The sequence below is a fragment of the Papio anubis genome, chromosome 12 (assembly GCF_008728515.1).
Source record: "Papio anubis isolate 15944 chromosome 12, Panubis1.0, whole genome shotgun sequence".
NCBI lineage: Eukaryota > Metazoa > Chordata > Mammalia > Primates > Cercopithecidae > Papio > Papio anubis.
This window is the reverse complement of record NC_044987.1, coordinates 70,100,891-70,120,738: the sequence shown is the minus strand read 5'-3', so window position 1 is coordinate 70,120,738 and position 19,848 is coordinate 70,100,891. Positions and strand designations below refer to the sequence as shown.

The 19,848-nt window shown below is 38.6% G+C and overlaps 1 protein-coding gene across 2 annotated transcripts in view; it reads right to left on the bottom strand.

The window, feature by feature from the left end:
* Positions 1-18,367, bottom strand: part of CTR9 (CTR9 homolog, Paf1/RNA polymerase II complex component) — a 45,663-nt gene extending 27,296 nt beyond the window's left edge. For both annotated transcript variants that reach the window (XR_001894939.3, XM_003910222.4), the window contains exons 1-16: positions 17,695-18,367; positions 16,381-16,479; positions 13,958-14,197; positions 13,359-13,476; positions 12,315-12,404; positions 8,851-8,999; positions 7,127-7,234; positions 5,642-5,749; positions 5,301-5,537; positions 4,979-5,068; positions 4,747-4,875; positions 4,452-4,635; positions 2,708-2,796; positions 1,203-1,388; positions 1,037-1,124; positions 707-855 (exon numbers count right to left, since the gene is read on the bottom strand). Coding sequence is in view for 1 of the 2 variants with exons in the window: in XM_003910222.4 (XP_003910271.1) it covers positions 707-855; positions 1,037-1,124; positions 1,203-1,388; positions 2,708-2,796; positions 4,452-4,635; positions 4,747-4,875; positions 4,979-5,068; positions 5,301-5,537; positions 5,642-5,749; positions 7,127-7,234; positions 8,851-8,999; positions 12,315-12,404; positions 13,359-13,476; positions 13,958-14,197; positions 16,381-16,479; positions 17,695-17,739 (2,109 nt within the window). In the remaining variant the exon portion in view is untranslated. The remainder of the gene's footprint in view (positions 1-706; positions 856-1,036; positions 1,125-1,202; positions 1,389-2,707; positions 2,797-4,451; positions 4,636-4,746; positions 4,876-4,978; positions 5,069-5,300; positions 5,538-5,641; positions 5,750-7,126; positions 7,235-8,850; positions 9,000-12,314; positions 12,405-13,358; positions 13,477-13,957; positions 14,198-16,380; positions 16,480-17,694) is intronic.
* Positions 18,368-19,848: the final 1,481 nt, after the last annotated feature.

Genomic DNA, 19,848 nt, shown 5'->3' with positions numbered 1-19,848 from the left:
ACCCAGGCTGGAGTGCAGTGGTGCGATCTCGGCTTACTGCAACCTCCGCCTCCCTGGTTCAAGCAATTCTCCTGCTTCAGTCTCCCCAGTAGCTGGGATTACAGGCACGTGCTACCATGCCCAGCTAATTTTTGTATTTTTAGTAGACAGGATTTCACCAGGTTGGCCAGGCTGGTCTTGAACTCCTGACCTCATCATCCATCCGCGTCCACCACCTCGACCTCCCAAAGTGCTGGGATTACAGGTGTAAGCCACCATGCCTGGCCCATTTTCTTTTAAATAAGTCATTTAACCTTTCTGAAACTCACAGTTCAGTTTCAGAAACTGAATACACAAATTAATATTAAATCCTACTACTTACTGGGTATTACTAATATGCTAGGCATGCTAGTGCCAAGCAGTTTTCATACTGGATCCTCACACAATTCTATGAAGTTAGGGTACAATTATCTCCATTTTATAGATAGGAAAACTGGCTCAGAAGGGATGTCCTTTGCCTGAGGCATGTAATTAATGGTGGAACCAGGACTTCCATCTCTGTCTGGATACCAAAGCCTGGCCTTAGCATTATATAATTATAAATCTCTAAATAGACACAGTATCACAAGAGATAGCATGCAGTTCCATGACAGGGCCAGAATGGCTAAGAAAATATCTGCTCAACAACGAACAAGATATAAAAATATCTTGAAAGAAAAGCTATTACCATCTGAACAGCGCTGATGTACTGCTTTTGCTCCACATAGATGTGTGCTAAGTTCAACCATACATCACTAATATCTGCTGTTGCTTCTCTTACTTGGGCAAATACATCACGAGCTTCACGAAAATATCCTTTGTGGGCCAAAACAGCTCCTAAAGATATAAAAACGTTCACACTTAAGAATTTTCTAATTGGAGCCAGAAAAACAACTAAAAATTATATTTTAAAACAACTACATTCATCACATTTTAAGAAAAATTCTGATTTACAAACATTCCTCTGAAAGTATTCATTTAAGACAAATTGTTATAGGTACTCAAGTTTTATAATCACCTATGCCATTGGCAGCATACAGATTCTTTGCATCATTTCTGAGTACTTGTTTGTAGATGGCCAAAGCACGATCTTGATGACGCTTTTCCTATAGAAACAAGCACTCTTAAGATTCAAACAAGAAAGTAGAGTATCAGTTTTGTTTAAAAGGACAAAAAGAGATTACCTTTTCTCGATCTCGGGTGGGCTGATGTAAAGTTTGGAGCCACACGTTGCCAAGGGCTAGCATAGAATAGGTGTCACTCTGTGTGGATGGCTGTTTTAATATCCTCTCAAACTTCTTCTGTCCGGGACCCCATTCTTGTTTTGCCAAATGAAGATTGCCAATCAAAGACCAAGCATCTGGATGATCCTGAAACATACATATATGAAGAAGGAAAATCTGCAGTTTAGTTTGAGATAGATCAATCATCTTCCCACAACAGTTGATTACTGAAGAGGTTTACAAGCTATATTATGACAGTGGTTTTCTTTCTTTTCTTTGTTTCTTTTTTTTTTTTTTTGCATGGCAATCCAAATTTATTGAACTACTGATGCTAAGTTATACAAAATTGTACCACTTTAATTAAGGCTTTCAGTTTACATTTGGCCACCTCAAAGTAGTTGTAACATTAGGTTGGTCAATTTAAATACTGTGGCTCCCTGTTGGATAGACACACAATCTTTACATCCAAACATTAATGCATACAAAGCAACAAGGCATTGTTAAATAAAACAGCAATACTTACTGCAAATTAGGCCTTGTGACCAATTACATAAGATTAAAATTACTTCCCCACATTCACATCCATAGTACTCGTCCACCATTTAAAATCTCAACCAAAACGTTACGCATGTGAAACCATCACTAACAGGCAAAAATACTAAACCTGTATATTTGGTATTGCAAATACACTTATGCATGAGCAAGCAAGGGATTCACAATGAGAATCTACAGCTGCAGAAGCCTGAAAATGATTTACAAATATTGTTCAATCATTAAAAAATTGTTTGAAAATACACACTTCTTGTTGTAGACTCCCACATAACAGTGGTTTTCAAACTGAGAGTTGATACCCATTAGTGAGTTGTAAAATCAATTTAGTTAGTATTCAGTTATCTGCATAGTAAATGCAACAGAATGGAATAAAGTAAAAATATCAGTGTGTCGTCCATTGGCAAAAGCAAATAATGATTTGTGAAACTTTCATTTCAGTTGTTTGTCTACATACACATTTGTGTGTACTAGGCTATGATGTGAAATCTATTTCTTTTTGTGGGCCCTCAAAACGTTTAGATGACCTCTATGGTTCCATCCAAAATCCTAAGATACTATGATTCTATAAAGTTCTCTCATATGGTACTAACTAAACTGAAAGTGAAGTAAACTAGAGTAAACACAGGAGCCAGGTCACATTTGTTGAAGTGGAGTGAAGGGACAGGATGGGGGAAGGGAAGAAAGAACAAGGAAGACAATAGGAAAGATTTATATAAAAAACATGGTCCCTATTTATAACATGATTAATAATGCAACCTAATACATTCTTTAGTATCTAACGAGTGAATGAAAACAAAACAAAACAAAAAGATGGCAAAACCAGGAAGATGTAGCCATTAAAAGGAAAAACTGATTTATGGGGAAGGAAAAGTGAAAATAATTATTTCTCAAACCTAAGAGTTAATATTACCAACCTGATTAATCTGAAGAGCTTCCTTAAACCAATCTGAAGCCTCATAAAAGTTTCCTTTGTCTCTAGCCATGGCTCCTAGGCGCAAATAGCCTGAAAACATATTTAAAAGTTTTTATATCCCAAATATTAGCTATAAAGTATCATAATTTTAAAGTCGTACTTTTGAAACAAATTTTTTTCATTAATACAGCCATACAAGAAACATAAAAGTCCCAAAGGTCAATAATCAATCATCAATCCAACAAGTTAAAGAATAATTTTGTCACCAACTAGACTTACTGTCTGAAATCTAAGACTTACCTCTGCCACTCCACTCCCAATTCTAGGTCCCTGGTCTAAGTCCTTATCTCAAGCTAAGTTATTTAAAAAGCTTGGAACTGGCCCATTTCTAATTTCTCTCCAATGCACACCATTGTCAGTTACCTTTTTAAAAAAAAGCTGCTTGTAATATGGCAAAATAGTGAAAGTCTGATGAATAGGTATTACTACTTAGAAGACCTGGGCTCTAACTGGGGTTCTTCCATTAAATAACAGTGAAGTGCTACACAAATGTAAGTTGTTGTTTTCTCTAGGAAATGTCACTTCTCTAAAGAAACCAATAATGGTTCACTACTGCCTATCAAATCAATTCAAATTCAGTCTGGCATTCAACTGAAATCTTGCTTATTTTAAATCACTTTTGCATCCATAACAGCATGACAGGCACTAAGTTAATAGCTCCCGATATGCCGGGCATGGTGGCTCACACCTGTAATCCCAGCACTTTGGGAGGCCATGGTGGACAGATCACCTGAGGTCAGGAGTTCGAGACCAGCCTGACCAATGTGGCAAAACCCCATCTCTACTAAAAATACAAAAATTAGTTGGGCGTGGTGGTGGGCCCCTGTAATCCCAATTACTCAGGAGGCTGAGGCAGGAGAATCGCACCAACCCGGGAGGCAGAGATTGCAGTGAGCCGAGACTATGACATTGCACTCCAGCCTGAGTGACAGAGCAAGACTCCATCTCACACACACACACACACAAAAAAGCTCCTGATTTACTAGAGTGAAAACATCATGCTTTAGGTTCTTTTTAAAGAAAGTACAAAAACAAAACCAAAAAACCCTCATACACACAAATAAAATTAAGTACCCTATGTAAATTATTATTATTTAAAATATAAAGATGGGATCTCGCTATTGGGATTGCTTAGGTTGGTCTCGAACTCCTGGACTCAAGTGATCCCCCTGCCTTGGCCTCCCAAAGTGCTGGGATTCCAGGCATGAGCCACTATGCCAGGCCTAAATTATTTTTTAATTAAAAGCTTTCCATATTTTACAGTGTATAGGTTGCAAAACTCAAATTAGGACATTTTAGTAATAATTATTTCAAGGAAAAGCACTTCTCTTTCTCTATAAACATTGCAAAAATGTTCATATGAAATCAAAACAGGATGTTTCAAAGGTAAATGCATTATCAAATACGCCAAGGAGTTGTTAAAAGCCTAACAAAAGTAGTTGACCCACTGAAGATAGCGTAGTCATTGAAATATGGTCCAGTTGGTTTTAGTTGCTTATTTATAGCACAAATGTAAGTAAAGCTGCACCTTTGTTTTAAGGCCACAAATCTGCCCTGGAGAAATGGGGACATCAGAACCTTAAAAATTTTTGACTATCAAATCTAAATTTTTTTTCAGGCTAAATTTTTGCTGCTCTTGTGGGAATGAAGGGATTTCATTACATAAAGAAGTTTAAAATCCTTACAGTCAACATAATTAGGATGTTCGCGTAAGATGTTTTTATACAGTTTTTCTGCTTCATGGAATTCACACATCGCCTCATATAGCCTGGCGAGGTTGTATGATGTGGTCACGGAAATGGCGTTATAGTAATGCTCATCATGTTCTGCCTCTGCTTTTGCACGGTCCAATGATGCCAAAAAATATTTCTATGAGAAAGAAAAATCACACTGTTAAAAGACTTAGTTTATACACTTTTTAAAAAGCCGTGCATTCAACTTGATTCAGTATAAAAGAAGGAAATATTTCTATTTTCCTACCTTAGCCTCCCCTAGGTTTCCAAGTCTAAAATGGAGGGCACCCACATTATTGAGAATCTCTGGGGGGACATCGGCCTGCACTTTCTCCTGCAGGATTCGTGTTGCTGTTCCATAGGCTGAAAGGGCACCCTGTATCATGATTGACAGAAAAAGGTATAAGTGGAAGAGAAACACTACACCAGGCTTACAAAAAACACATCATGTGGGAGATTAAAAAATATGACTCAAACACCTGTATATCAGTCTGTTCCAAGATTTGTGCCAATTCAATCCAAGCTTCAACATCATCGGGATACTGTTCCGTGACCTTCTTCAAATGGCCCTGGGATAAAAGAGATTGTTAAGCTGAAGTATTCCATGAATAGGTTGTCAAAATTAAAAGTGGGGGCTATTTAAGTTTGTTTAATAAGTCCATTGTTTGTTATCTAAACTGGAACAAGCTCAGCTAACAAAACTGTTTATATCATATTTCTACTAGCAATAACAGGAAATGAGAAATGGAAGTTTTGGGATAACTAACAGTAAACAGCTAAGACTTTAAAAAAAAGACGTACCTTGGCAATATCTCGTTTTTCTTGATCTTCTGAGGCAGCATACAGAGAGCCAAGAATTTTCATAGTTTCATAATTATTAGGATAAGCTTTCAAAACCTTCTCAAAGCATTGAGATGCATTTTCTTTGTCACCTCGATAAATATACATTTGTCCCAAACCAAAAAACGGGAGCACAAAAGAGGAAGAGGCAAACTGTGTGGCTTGATAATAGTACTGAAAAGCTTGGTCATAATCTTCCTAAAGAATGAAAATAAAACAAGACGAATATGAACAGAAGTATTGGAAAGACTTAAAACACCATAAGTAAAAAGATTAGACATTTAGAGAAGTTATAAAATTACCTGAACATGGAATGATCTAGCTAGCTGATAGCAGCTCTCTGCTTGCATAGCTTCCACTTCTGTATTATGGAATGCATGGAGGGCCAGATGCTGGACTTTACTATAATCCTGAACGAAGATCAGAAAGTCAACTGAGTGAACTCATAAGACTAGCTTGCATAGCTCTTTTATCTTAGACTAACATTTCATTTACCTGTAAGGTACATTTCCATCTTCTCCATAAATAATTGCCTTTCAGTGCTATAACAGTTATAGCCTAATCAATAACTCACTATGAAAGGGTAGTATGTTTCTACAGCCAGAGAGTAAAGCACTGTGGTTAGTCTAAGGTCACATAGCTATTAACCACAGTGCTTTACTCTCTCTGGCTGTAGAAACATATGCTCCTTTCATAGTGAATTATTGACTTTAGACTATTAACTCTTCCTCAATTTACCCATCCACAAAATGGGAATAAGATTACCTACATCATAGAATTACTGTGAAGATTACATAAGTAAATTCATAAAATGCACTTTTTTTTTTTTTTTTTGAGACAGGGTCTCACTTTGTCACATGGGCTGTAGTGCAATGGTGCCACCATGGCTCACTGCAGCCACGACCCCCCAGGCTCAAGTGATCCTCCCACCTCAGCCTTCTGAGTAACTGAGACTACAGGTATGTGCCACCATGTCCAGCTAATTTTTAAAATTTTTTGTGGAGATGAGGTCTCACTATGTTGCCTGTGCTGGTCTTGAAATTCTGGGCTCAAGCAATCCTCCCACTTCAGCCTCTCAAAGTGCTGGGATTACAGGCATGAGCCACTACTCTCAGTAGATTTAGTATTTTAAGAAACCTAAAATACCACTGCTTCTACAGAATTAGTGGCAACTTAAAAAAATACAACATGATCAACATGCAAAATAAACAAAACCGTCAGTGACTCCTTGTTCCCTACATAGTATGTCCAAATTCTGATATTACACAAATGCTCCACTATCTGAATCCAAAGCATTGCCTACCATAAAAATATTATATACTATTTCATAGATATGTGTGTCTTTCCTTTTTCAACTCTCTGGTGACCTCTTCCTAAAAACCTAGTTCAAAAGCTCTGCAGCCTTGGTGAAAATTCACCTTAGCCACCTGACCACTTCCTCATTTCTCTACCATAAATGAGTAGAAACCTTTATTTTTACACTTACATTTGTTTACATGGCTGCTTTTTCTATGAAACTGAACTCCCTGAGTACAGAAACCATGTTTTACTCATCTCCGCATCACCACCACAGTGTTGGGTACAGTATGTAGGGGTCAATAAATATTAAGCAAATAAATGAATAAACAAACGTATGTACCCCCACGTAACTAATACAACAAACTCTATAATTTGGAAGGGGGAAAATCTGACATTTTCAAATTTCTTTCCAAGTTTAAAAAAGAAATAAAATATCGATTGCAGTATAGAAAAACAAAAATCAGAATTTAAAAATAAATGATTTCTACCTTTTTGAAGAAAAAGTGATTTGCCAAGTGGTTCAATACCATAGGGTTGCTAGGATCAATAGTATAGGCTCTGGAAAGAAGCTGGACGCCATTTTTAATGGAATCAGCCTAAAAGAAAACATTGCAACAAGGTGGAGTGAAAACAATACTAAATCAGCACTTTTCAAAGTTTTCTTCAGTCACAAGAAACAAGGTTATAAACCCTAAGATCAGACACTAAAACAGATTAGAAGCCTCTTATGATTTTTAAATATCTGTATTGCATTTGTAATTAAATCTCCCTTTTAATCCTTAATTTTTTTGTGTGTCACTTTTTTTTCCCTCTTTTTATTTTCTTGTTCAGTTCTTGCTTGAGATTTACCTACTTTATTAGTCCCTGCCCCTACTTCTCCCACAAAAAGCCACCTTTGTTTTTATTTATTTATATTCATTTTTATTTGTTTTCAGACAGGATCTCACATGTTGCCCAGGATAGAGTGCATTGGCATGAACACAGCTCACCGCAGCCTTGACCTCCTGGGCTCAAACAACCCTCCCGCTTTGATCTCCCAAAGTGTTGGGATTATAGGTGATAGCCACCATGCCTGGCCTTTACCACCTTTGGTTTTATTGAACCGAGCTGTTTTCTTCATGTGGCTGATACTGGTGGATTACCCAACAGCCATTTTATCACTTATCCTGCTAACAGAATCCAGATTTTGTAGCCTGTGAAAATCTTTTGAGTTTAGGAAGGAAAGCTCCCTTCCCCTCTTCCCCAGGCCTGGGGCATGAATCATGACTGACCTACACCAGTCCAGATAATCTATTCCTCTGGCCTAAGGTAGTGGTTCTCAACTGAGGATGAAGTCATGTTTGGTTATCACAACTGGAGGAATGCTACCGGCATTTAGTGGGTAGAGGCCAGGGATGCTGTTAAAATAAACATCCTACAATGTAAGGGACAGTTCCCCACAACAAAGAATTATCCAGCCCAAAATGTCAATAGTACTGAGGCTGAGAAACCTGGGCATACATGTTTTGGACAATTATACATAAAGGGAAGCATAATGGAGAGCTTCCTTCTCAATACAAGACAGGGCTTCTCTAAGAGAATGCCTTTTTATCCTTTCCCTTTCCTCCCTCTTTATAAGATCAAAGTAATTAACGAGAAGCTGGAGATGCTGCAGCCATCTTGTGACTATGAGGTGACAGACATGATGAAGAAAGGCTGCACATTAAGGAAGGGAGGACAGAATTATATAAAATCATAGGTTTGATGACAAGGAGCTATCAAATTTGAGACCTTTGACAACTGGTTTAGTGAACAGTAAAAGCCCTTATGTTTAAAGCACTGAGATGTGTTTTTTGTTACTTGCAGTGGAAGCATTCCAAACTGATATACAAGTCTACAACCCCTTATCTGAGATTCTGAAATCTAAATGCTCTAAAAAACAAATTTTTTTTTTTTTTGCGGTAATCTTGGAGCAAACTCATTTGGTGGCAATACTACCTGAATTGTAACACTATCCTACTAGTGTGAACAGTCTCTCATTTTGCCACACGAATGTAAGTTTGCTTTTGGGGTAGTGCCCCAATAACTGGGTATTATACATTACAAAGTATAGGTACCTTTCTGTAATCTGTAGTCTTAATTTCTAAGACACATCTGGCTCTGAGAGTTTTAGGTAAGAGGCTGTGGGCTTGACAAAGCAGTTAGAAGCTAGATACTTTTTTCACTTACATACCTCTTTATTGTTGAGTTCTAGAACAGCCAGTCCAACTAATGCTCCCACGCATTTGGAATTGAGTTCCAGGGCTCTGCTGAATGCCAGACGAGCTTTTTCCAGTTTGTTAAGTTTCACAAAGCAATGACCCATTCCTAAACGAACTTCCGCTATAAAATGAAGTCATTCAATTTGTTAAACTAGGGCATTTTTTAGGATTCAATTACAAAAATGCTTAAACATTCTCTATTTGTGAGTTGCAAAATCCCCCAAATTAACCTCAGTATAACTACACTATAAAATCTTTTGATCTATCACAAACTTGGTTTCCTTGGAGGCTACATCATACCACGTTCCAACCCTCTCCCCTATCACCGACACATTTCTCACCATAGAACAGAATACTATAATACTGGTATTTTTCTTGTCTTCTAACAACGCTGCTAACCATATCTTCAATTTCTCATTACTGAAGAATGATTTTTAAACAGAGAACAAAAGTTCCACTAAGACCTTAAATGTGACTGATTATGTGCACATACCATTGTTCCCTTCAGAGCTCTGCTCACATGTGCTACCTCATTTCAAGACCATGCCAAAACACAAACAAGTTCCCATCTAAAGCCAATTGCCATACTGGTCACTAGATGCCCTCTTATCTATTTAAGGATACTGCTTCAGCAACCCTCCCCTATTTTTTCTCTCTACTGGATCATTCATTCTCATCTATACATAAACATTCTCCCATCTTATAAAAATCCTCTCTTGAATATCTCTTTCCAGTTGTCAATCATGTCTGTTCTTCCTTTGATAGCAAAACTCCCAGAAAGATCTAGCTACGCTTGCTATGTCTAATTCCTTTCCTTCCATTTTCTCTTGAATACACTCCAGTGAAGCTCTCACCCCACTATTCCAGTAAAACTGCTTTTATCAAGGTCACTATGGATTTGTATGCTGCTAAATCCAATGATCAATTCTGTCCTTATTTTACTTGGCCTAACAACAGAATTTGACACTGTTGGTCATCATCTTCTTTTGGAAACATTTTACATTTGCTTTTAAGGACAATGCACTTACCCTATTTTCCTCCTATACCTCTGGCTATTATCTTTTCAGTCTCCTTTGCGGATTCTTCCTTATTTTCCTTATCTCTTAATGCCAGAGTGCTCTAGGGCTCCACCTTCAGACCTCTTTCCTATTTGCACTCATTCACAGCTTTATACACTATCTATATGTTGATGATTTCAGCCCAGACCTCTTTCCTGAATTCCAGCCTTTCTGAGCTCTTCGTCAATTTTAAATAATGGGATTTGGAAAATATGATTAAGTATAGAGTTTACTGGGGTGCAAGCTGTGAGAATGGCCACTGGAAAAGTACTGACTCCAAATGAGTGATATCAGCGTTTTCCAAAGTGAAAAAGTTAAAGTTTTAATTATTTGGGGGAAACAGAGAAGTTCTAGCAGGATTATAACATTTTAAAATATAACACCAGGTGCATATGTTACAGCAATTTGATTGGTTACAAATTGCTATATTCTAAAAAGATTATTTTATTGCTCCATGTGAGGGGGGTCTTATTTGTGGCACCATTTGATCTTAATTATTTACAGCAAAAAAAAAAAGGCAGAAATTGCAACTGCATGCCACGTGACTCAGACTGTATAGCCACATTCTTCTCAAGGCTCAGGATAAAGCTCGAAAAGCTTTAAGTTTGAACTGTTTAATTTGCCAACTTATATGTCTAAAAGGTATTTCAAACTTTTCATGTCTAAAACTAGTTCCACTTAAACTATTTCCCAAATATAATAAAATGTAACTCTACTTTTCCAATTGCTTGTGCAAGGGAGTTATCTTTGACTCTTCCTCTCTGTTTCACACATCATATCTACTCCATCAGCTCTCCTTTCAAGACATGTGTAGAATCTGACCACTTGTACCAACTCCACTATTACCTCCCTAGTGTGAGCCACAATCACCTCTGACCTGCCTGCCTGCAGATGCCTTCTTCCTGCTCTCCCTGCTTTTGTCCTTGACCCCCTCCCCTTGAGCCCCACTCTAATCTCAACCCCAAAGCTCCAACAATCCTTTTAAATATAGGTCAGATCATGTCACTCCTCTGCCCAATGCCCTCCAATGGCTTCCCGTCTCTGTCGGTGTAAAAGCTAAAGTCCTTACAATAATCTGTGATGCCCTGTGTGATTAGTCAGTTCCTGGTTATAGTTTTGACCCCATTTCTTACTACTTCTCACCCCCACTCTTTCTCCATTCCAGACACAATGGCCTCCTTATTCTTCCTTAAACTTTCCTCTTTCCTCTGGACCTTTGTACCTTCTCTGCTTCCTCTCTAGGAGTGGTCTTCTCCTATATATCTGCCTGGCTTCTGGTTGTTTTTCAGCTCTTCACACAAACGTTACTATCTCTGATGAGTTTCCTTGGTCATCCTTTCTAAGCAACTCCTGATGCTTCTCACACCCTTTTTCTGCTTTATTCTTCTCCTTAGCTCTTACTGGTAGCTTACACATCATACATATTTTACTATTTATCTTGCCCACTGAAAACTGAACTCCATGAGGGTAGGAACTTTTGTCTCTTTGATTAATTGCTACATTCTCAGGGTTTAGAACTGTGCCTGTCACATACTCAGTAAAAATTTGCTACATGAATGACATTTCGGAAAGAAAAATAATATAGGGCAAAAAGATTATATTATAATCTACTATCCAGACTTTTTTTTTCTTGAGACAGGGTCTTGCTCTGTTGCCCAGGCTGGAGTGCCATGGCATGAACATGGCTCACTGCAGCCTCAAATGCCTAGGCTCAAGCAATCCTTCTGCCTTAGCCTCTTGTGTAGCTGTGACCACAAACACTATCATGTGCAGCTGATTTTCTATAGAGACGGGGGTCTCACTTTGTTGTGCAGGCTGGTCTCAAATTCCTGGGCCCAACAAGCAATCCTTCTACCTCAACCTCCCAAAGTGCTGCGATTACAGGTATGAACCAGTGCGCCCAGCCCCTATCTATTTTTTTTTCCCCTTGAGACAGGGTCTCGTTCTGTTGCCCAGGCTGGAATGCAATGGCACAATCATGGCTCACAGCAGCCTCAACCTCCCAGACTCAAGCGATCCTCCAGCCTCAGCCTCCTAAGGAGCTGGGACCACGGGTGTGTGCCACCATGCTGATATAACTTTTTCATTTTTTGTAGAGACAGGGTCTCACTACGTTGCCCAGGCTGGTCTCAAACTCCTGGGCTCAAGTGGTCCTCCTGCCTCAGCCTACCAAGTGCTGGGATTATTGGCATGAGCCACTGCACCTGGCCTTACCATCCAGTTTTTGACTCAAACGTAGCACTAAAAAAAAAAAACCATGATTCTGACACTTCAATAATCTAACAATATCTTTTCATAACTAACTTCATAAGCAACTGACAAATCCTCAACGTTTTAAGCTGGGTCATACAGAGTTTGGACATAAATTTTTCTCTTACCTGGACATCCTGGGTTAGTACGCAATGCTTTCTTATAGTAAGCAAGAGCTCCTCTGTAATCCTTCTTGTTGAAGGAAATGCAAGCTTTACCTGTAAAGATTTTTAAAAATAAACATAGTGTCTGATTAAAGGCCACAAGTCTATTATGCTTTACACTAACTTATCTAAGTTAAATACATCGCTCAGTAAGAAATACTTGAAAATAGTGAACAAAATTTCATATTAAAAATTCGTTTTTCATAAAAGTATATTAATTTATGTCTAAAAATAAAACTTCCTGTTTTCATGTGAAATGTTATGAAGTTAGCAAACTAACATAGGAACAGACAACTGAATACCTCCTGTTTTCACTTATAAGTGGGAGCTAAATGATGAGAACACATGGACACACAGTGGTGAACAACACATACTGGGGCCTTTTGGAGGGTGGAGGGTGGGAGGAGGAAGAGGATCAGGAAAAATAACTAATAGATACTAGGCTCAATACCTGAGTGATGAAATAACCTGCACAACAAACCCCCATGACACAAGTCTATCTATGTAACAAACCTGCACTTGTATCCCTGAACTTAAAAACAGTTTTAAAAATGTTATAAAATAATAATTGAAATAGCTTGAAGTTGTCTAAGTAGAGATTGCTTATTGGCTCTTCAGAAGTGAATAACCAATTACTCTTTTTTGAAAAAATTATTTTTTGTAGAGATGGGGTCTTGCTATGTTGCCCCAGCTGGTCTTGAACTCCTGGTCTCAAGTGATCCTCCTGTCTCAGTCTCTCAAAGGGCTGGGATTACAGGTATAACGAGACAGGGTCTCAAAGTGCTGAAATCACACTGTGCCTGGCCTAAATAATAATTACTCTTAACTGGTATATATTTTATTTCCACAATTTCAACAATATTTGTTGTAGCTAATTTCATTTGTAACAACATAAAGCTCTTCTACTGTGCTGTCTAGCTGAGTTATTAAGAAGCTATTACAAAGAAATATATTATAGGCATATGCTGAAGACAATTGTTTCCTAATATGTTGCCAAAGATCACTTACCAAGAAGCGCTGGAATATTATTTGGAGACTGATTGAGTACAAAATGAAACTGTGCATCAGCTTGATCCATTTTGTCACCCTCAAGGAGGCAAAAGCAGGCTCTTCCCAACAAATGGTTCTATAAAGTAATGTATTATCTTAGACTTTACCCCCATATACCATGAACGTGTAACACTAAAGTGAAAACCAAATAGCAAGGAGGTGGAGCACAATGCAAATTCCCCTATCAAATGTAATGTGCTTAAGCTAATAACAAGTAATTCTTAATTACAAAATGAGAAATTATCCTGAAATGTAAGTCTTCTGCGCCAGTAACAATGACCAAAAGAAAAATTTTAATTCCTTAAAATATCCTTGAAATTCACCTGGAGATAATAAAATTACTGGTGCAAGTTTCATGTACTAAATTTGCCCATATTACTTAAACAGTACAAAAACCAAAGCATTCCAATTTTAATGAGGAACCTTTCTTCTTTTTGACTCTATCAACCATGTTATTTGAAGAAAAATTCTTTCAAAAAATCTGCTCTCACACACATTTTGCTTTCATGTGCTTTTCCCCCCTTCATAAATGGAAAGAAATTTGACTTTATTTTTACCTGATCATACATAATAATTTTATCGGCCATTGTGTACAATAAGGTGGCCTGTGTAATAAGATCCTTTTTATTGTCCTTATTCTTTTCTTTCCGAGCCTGTTGTACATAATACGCTGCCAATGTATCCAAGCAAGTCATCTGGTCTTTTTCATGGTCTCTATAGTCCAAATTGCCATCTATACGTGCTGCTTCCAACAATTTTACAAACTCTTCTGTTTTTCCTTGCTTGTAGTATTCCAGCTATAGGTAATGAAACAAATTAGAATCACTAAAGCATATGTCCATATAAAAAGTTGTACATAAATGTTTATAGCAGCTTTTTTTGTAATAACAAAAAACTGGAAACAATCAAAATGTTGATTAACAGGTGAATGGATAAACAAGCTGTGGTGTATCCATAAAAAGGATACTATCCTACAATGAAAAGGAATGAACTATTAATACATGCTACAACATGGATAAATCTCAAAGTAATTATGCTGAATGAAAGAAATCAGACCAAAAAAAAGAGTACATATTGTGTGATCCTATTTATATAAAACTCTAGAAAACATAAAACAATCTCTAGTGTCAGAAAGCAGACCAGTGATTGTCTGGCACAGGGATTAGGGGTGGGGTGGGGGGCTTGTGGGGAGTGGTACAGAGGACAGTTTTGGAAGGTGATGGATGTATTCATTAACCTTGATTGTGGTGATGGCTTCAGAGGTATATACAGATGATAAAACTTATCAAATGGTAAATGTCAAATATGTGCAATTTATTATAAATCCATTAGACTTTAATAAAGCTGTTTAAAAAACTGGAGTGACTTAAAATGTTCCCAATCTGCTACTTATCTAGCAATAGTTGATTTCTAACTAAAATTTTCAGACAAGTGGAGCCTAAGAGAGAAAACAAGAGTGAAAGATATGAAGAATTCTAAATAGAAAACTTGGCTTCTGGTTCTAGATCTACCAAAAATTATCTGTGATTTGGGCCTGTTTAATAACTTCTCTAGGCATCTGTTTGACTTATAAATAATAAAAGAAATATCCACTAGGTGTGGTGGTATGCACCTGTAATCTACTACTTGGGATGCTGCAGTGGCAGGATGGCTTGAGCCCAGGAGTTTGAGTCTAGCCTGGGCAAAATAGAGAGATTCTGTCTCTATGTGGAATATCCACCATTTATTAACCACTGACTATTAGTCACATACCATGAAAGGAATTTCATATACATATTCTCTAATCTGTACAACCACTCTATGAGGTAGATGCTAACATCTCTATATTTTAAATGCAGACATATGCTCAGAAGTTAGATCACTTGTTTAAGGTCACATAGCTAGTTAGCAGCCATGCAGAGACTTGATCTAACCCCAAAGCCTACATTCTTTTCCCTATAAAAATCTATATCCCACAATGTTTCATTAATCTATTCTACTACAGGTGCCATGCTAATCCTCCAATATTCTAATTTTTGTTTAAGTGCTGTTAAGGAAGGCATATGTACTTAAAAAAAAAAATTTTATATACACACACACACACACACACACCCCTAAATTACCGTATGGTTTTAAAAAATGTGTGTGACAAGGAGGCTTGGTCTCCATTGAATAAGCAACCTTGGCACTTCAAGTCAAGAAGGCACTGCTTGTCACTGAAAATACTTCTCTGTAAATCTACATCCAAAAGGAAGAAACTCTTAGAGCAGTCTTGAGCATGGGATATAAGCCCAATTCCAGACCTATTTCTCTGATTCTTCAAGACAATATTAGGAGACTCTTCTGTATGTTTGTATGAAAGCAATGTGGCACATCTCCTTAGGAATAATGACTGTAACATTTATATTACCTATTCATATAAAAAGGAAACATCATTATGCAGCTGATGCTGGCAAGTAGAGGATATAGAATTTTAGGCTTTCTGACTGGATTTTCTTGAGAATCTCCAGTAAGATTCACATTGAAGGAGACTAAATAGGACAAAAAATGTAAGCCTGAGATAAACTTCACCCAAAAGAACTTCTGTGGGGTTTTCCTGGAACCTAATCACTTTCTAGAATATTTTAAGGGAAAAGTTTTATTATTATAGGAAACAATGTTAAGCAGCAATGTTCACACAGAAGCACTTCCCTTCTTTTCAGCTTGTCTATAAACCATAAGGCAGCCTTCACTGAGCAAGCACTAAATAATCACATATTCAATATAGAGTAGTACTTAAATGAATTTTGCCTTTACCAACATACACTAATTCACCAGTAGAGTAGCATATCACTTAGGAAAATGGCCTTATTGTTTCATAAATTATTAACACAATTAATTTCCATACACATGGTATAATTAATCTATCATGCAGCCAAGCTGGCTATTACTATATCTGAAAACAGAAACTACATATTTTCCTAGACAACAAATAAAAAATATTTGCTACATGAATACTGACCGCCAAAGCAATCCATATGTGCAGTTGTGTGTGTTCCTGTTTCAGAATACTGATAACTTCATCTCCCTCCGGTAACTGATCGAAGTCAAGTTCAATGACCTAAAATACAAAATGTAGGTCTTAACTCTTATTCCGCTTTAAAATTCAAATTTCATCTGTGCTGCTTTTCTTGAATATAATCAACATGCATATACATAGAGTAGGTGTTCACTTTCAATACGGTTGAGCTAATACATGTTAATGTTTAAGGAGTACATGACAAATAGGTTATACTATAATAAAGAGCGAGCTCAGAGAAGCAAACAAACCCTGCTACTTGTCCCCAAATCACTGGAACTATAAAATGCTAGAAATGGTCTGCTTACTCAAAAATAACAAAACAAAATCCTACTTAACATAGAATCCAAGTAAAGTGCAGATAAGCACCCTAGAGACTCTCATGCCATAGGTCTGACTCCTTGAGATGCACGACCCTACAGGCCATGCAAAGTTGAATGCCACTGCACACATTAATCATGGAGGTGGCACCTGCGTGTAACAGACAGTCCTGACTGTAAGCACAAAAATAATAATAGGAAAATGTCCTGGAGTTAGAGGCAATGACTACACAACTTTGCGAATACACTAAAAACCACTGAATTTTATACCTCAATATTATATCTCAAACAAAAAAATAAAAATAAGAGTATAAGATATACAAGAAGACTGAACATCAAAGCTGAGAGTTTTACTCAGACAAGCCACAGGCCACCCATGAATGAGACATAGGTAAACGAGAGGAGGTTAAATTCTATCAGCACACAGGGGCGGCTAAATCTTGGGCTATCTCGCTGAAGGAGAGTTGATGTAGAGAACATAGTGCACCATGACAGACTCGAGTTTCTAAGGGAGAAGAGGTGACCTCCTATATATTCCCAGGGAAAGATCTCGAGCTTGAGCAGCATATAAACCCCGGTAACATCAGAGCCCACCTCTGTAATCTGCGAGGTGTTTTACAGTTTATCGGGTACTCTCACACCTCTGCTCCCGCGTGTTGTTTAGGAAAAGAGTAGCGCACCGTCAAATACGAATAGGCTGGAGAGGAACTTTCAAGAACTCCTTCTCCGAGTGGCCCTGAGGCTGCAGAGACGCGGTGCTCCCTGCCCGAGAGGGCACAGGAGCTGAAGAAGAAGATGATCAGACCTTGGCCAGGGATTTTGATCAGGGCTCTTAGGGAAGGAGGATGCTTTCGCTTCAGAAACGAAGTCGAGCGAAGTCGGTGGGGGCGATCATACAAGTTCACGGCCCCCACCCGCCTCCATACACGACACTTACCTCGTCAGTGTCCCGGAGGGGAATCTCGATGGAGCCCCGCGACATGATGGGGTCAGAAGGCGAGCAAGTGTCTCGCCCCGCCGCTCCGCAGCCGGTAGTCTCCGCTTCAGGCTAGTCCAGAGGTGAGTGACGGCTCCGGCTCTGGTCTTGACTGCCGCCCCGCGGCGCCGCCAGAGCTCTGGCTTCTCCTTCCCGTCAGCCGCTTAAACAACGAGCAGCGGACGGCGGACGGCCACTTCCGGCGACCCCGCCCCCTGTCCCGGAAGCACTCCCGCGGGAGCGTGCCCTACGCGAGCTCGCCCTGTGGCTCCGGTGTTTCCGTTTTGGTGTTGGCGGTTCAGAAGCTTTCGTTGGCGTGTCAGCTGTAGGGCCGTAGGGTGTGACCCGAGAGCCTGCAGGACCTTCGGAACCATGTGGCGTTTGACTTTCCTCAGCGCTGGCTCGGCCCCAAATGAAAGCTTGGAAGGCGTAGCCGCTTGTTCCCGCGGTGGGCGGGGCCTCTGCCTGACGTGGACCTCTTGGGATGGGCCTGGCCAATCCTGTTGTCTTCCCAAGATTGTTGTGGATAATTCTATCTTTCATTCTGTAACCCAATCATTAGTTAATCTTTTGGTCCCGGTTGGGTGTAAGTCATACCTATGATACCTTTGTGACTAGTTTAAATAAAAAATTTACAATTAATTCGGTAATCATTGTGATAATTCATGTCTTTTTTTTTTTTTTTTTTTTGGTTCTTCGAAGCATGTAAGAGGATCTAGTGTATTTGTGATTTAAATAAAATTGCAGAAGAGGCCGGGCGCGGTGGCTTACGCTTGTAATCCCAGCACTTTGTGAGGCCAAGGCGGGCGGATCATCTGAGGTCAGGAGTTTGAGACCAGCCTGACCAGCATGGTGAAACCCTGTCTCTACTAAAAATACAAAAATTAGCTCGGCGCGGTGGTGGGCGCCTGTAATCCCAGCTACCCGGGAGACTGAGACAGGAAACTCGCTTGAACCCGGGAGGTGGAGGTTGCAGTGAGCCGGGTAGGCCCCACTGCACTCCAGACTGGGGACCGATCAAGACTCCACCTCAAAAAAAAAAAAAAGAAATTAATTTTAGTAATATATTTTATTTAACGTGATATATCCAAAATCTCATTTCAACATGTAATCAATATAAAAATTCAGATAATTTTTACATTTTTAATACTAAGTCTTGAAAATTCGGTATGTATTTCACATGTATACACTGTCTCAGTTGCCTGCTTTTAAGTGGAAATATTGGATCTGTGTTTAGATTTCATAAAGTTTGCAGTTGAAAAAATAGGTTCGCATACTTTAGTTTTTCCAAAATTTAAATTAATTAAAATTTTTTGAAATTAAATTCCTTAATTGGATTAGTCATATTTCAAGTGTTCCATAGCCACATGTGGTTAGTGAATACTGCATTGGATGGCATCATACAGTATTTCCCAGAACTACTGTTTAATACATTTTAAAGTTTATAAAGTAAGCATTAAACAAAAGTACAAATAGTGGTGATTGTTATTCTCCATGCCCAAAAGCCTCCCTGATATTAAAAACTCTATTGATAGGTTTGGTTTTTCAGTTATTTGCATCCAAAGCATCATACCTGATAATGCATAGTGCCATGATTGGGGCACTCAATTTAGAGTGGGATTTGGAGGAAGTGACATTAAGTTGCATCTGGGAAAATGAGTTTGACAGGTAAAGTATGTAGGGGAATGTGTACCAGAGGGGACAGCATGTTGGGGAAGAGCTTTGAGAACCTGCAAGGTCATGTGACTAGAATGTAGAAAATGAGGGGGAGAGTGGCGTAAGTTGAAGTTGGTATAAGAAGTACCCAGACATGCTGGGCTTTATTCATATAAAGCAAAACTGACATCTTGTCCTGTTTCCAAAATGAGTGAGTGTACACATTATATCCCACAGGAAAAACAAAATACTTTGTGTTCTGAAATAAACCGTGAAAGAAGAGTATCACACTATCTGTAGTCTCCAAAGTGAACAAAACTTTCAGCATTTCCCATATATTACTGACTCTCTTACAAGTTAATTGCTGACTTTTGTAATGCTGCAGTCTGAAGACATGTGGGAGCTTGGGGTCATATGGCAGTCATATGAGAAAATTGCCGTTTTCCTACCATGAAGCAA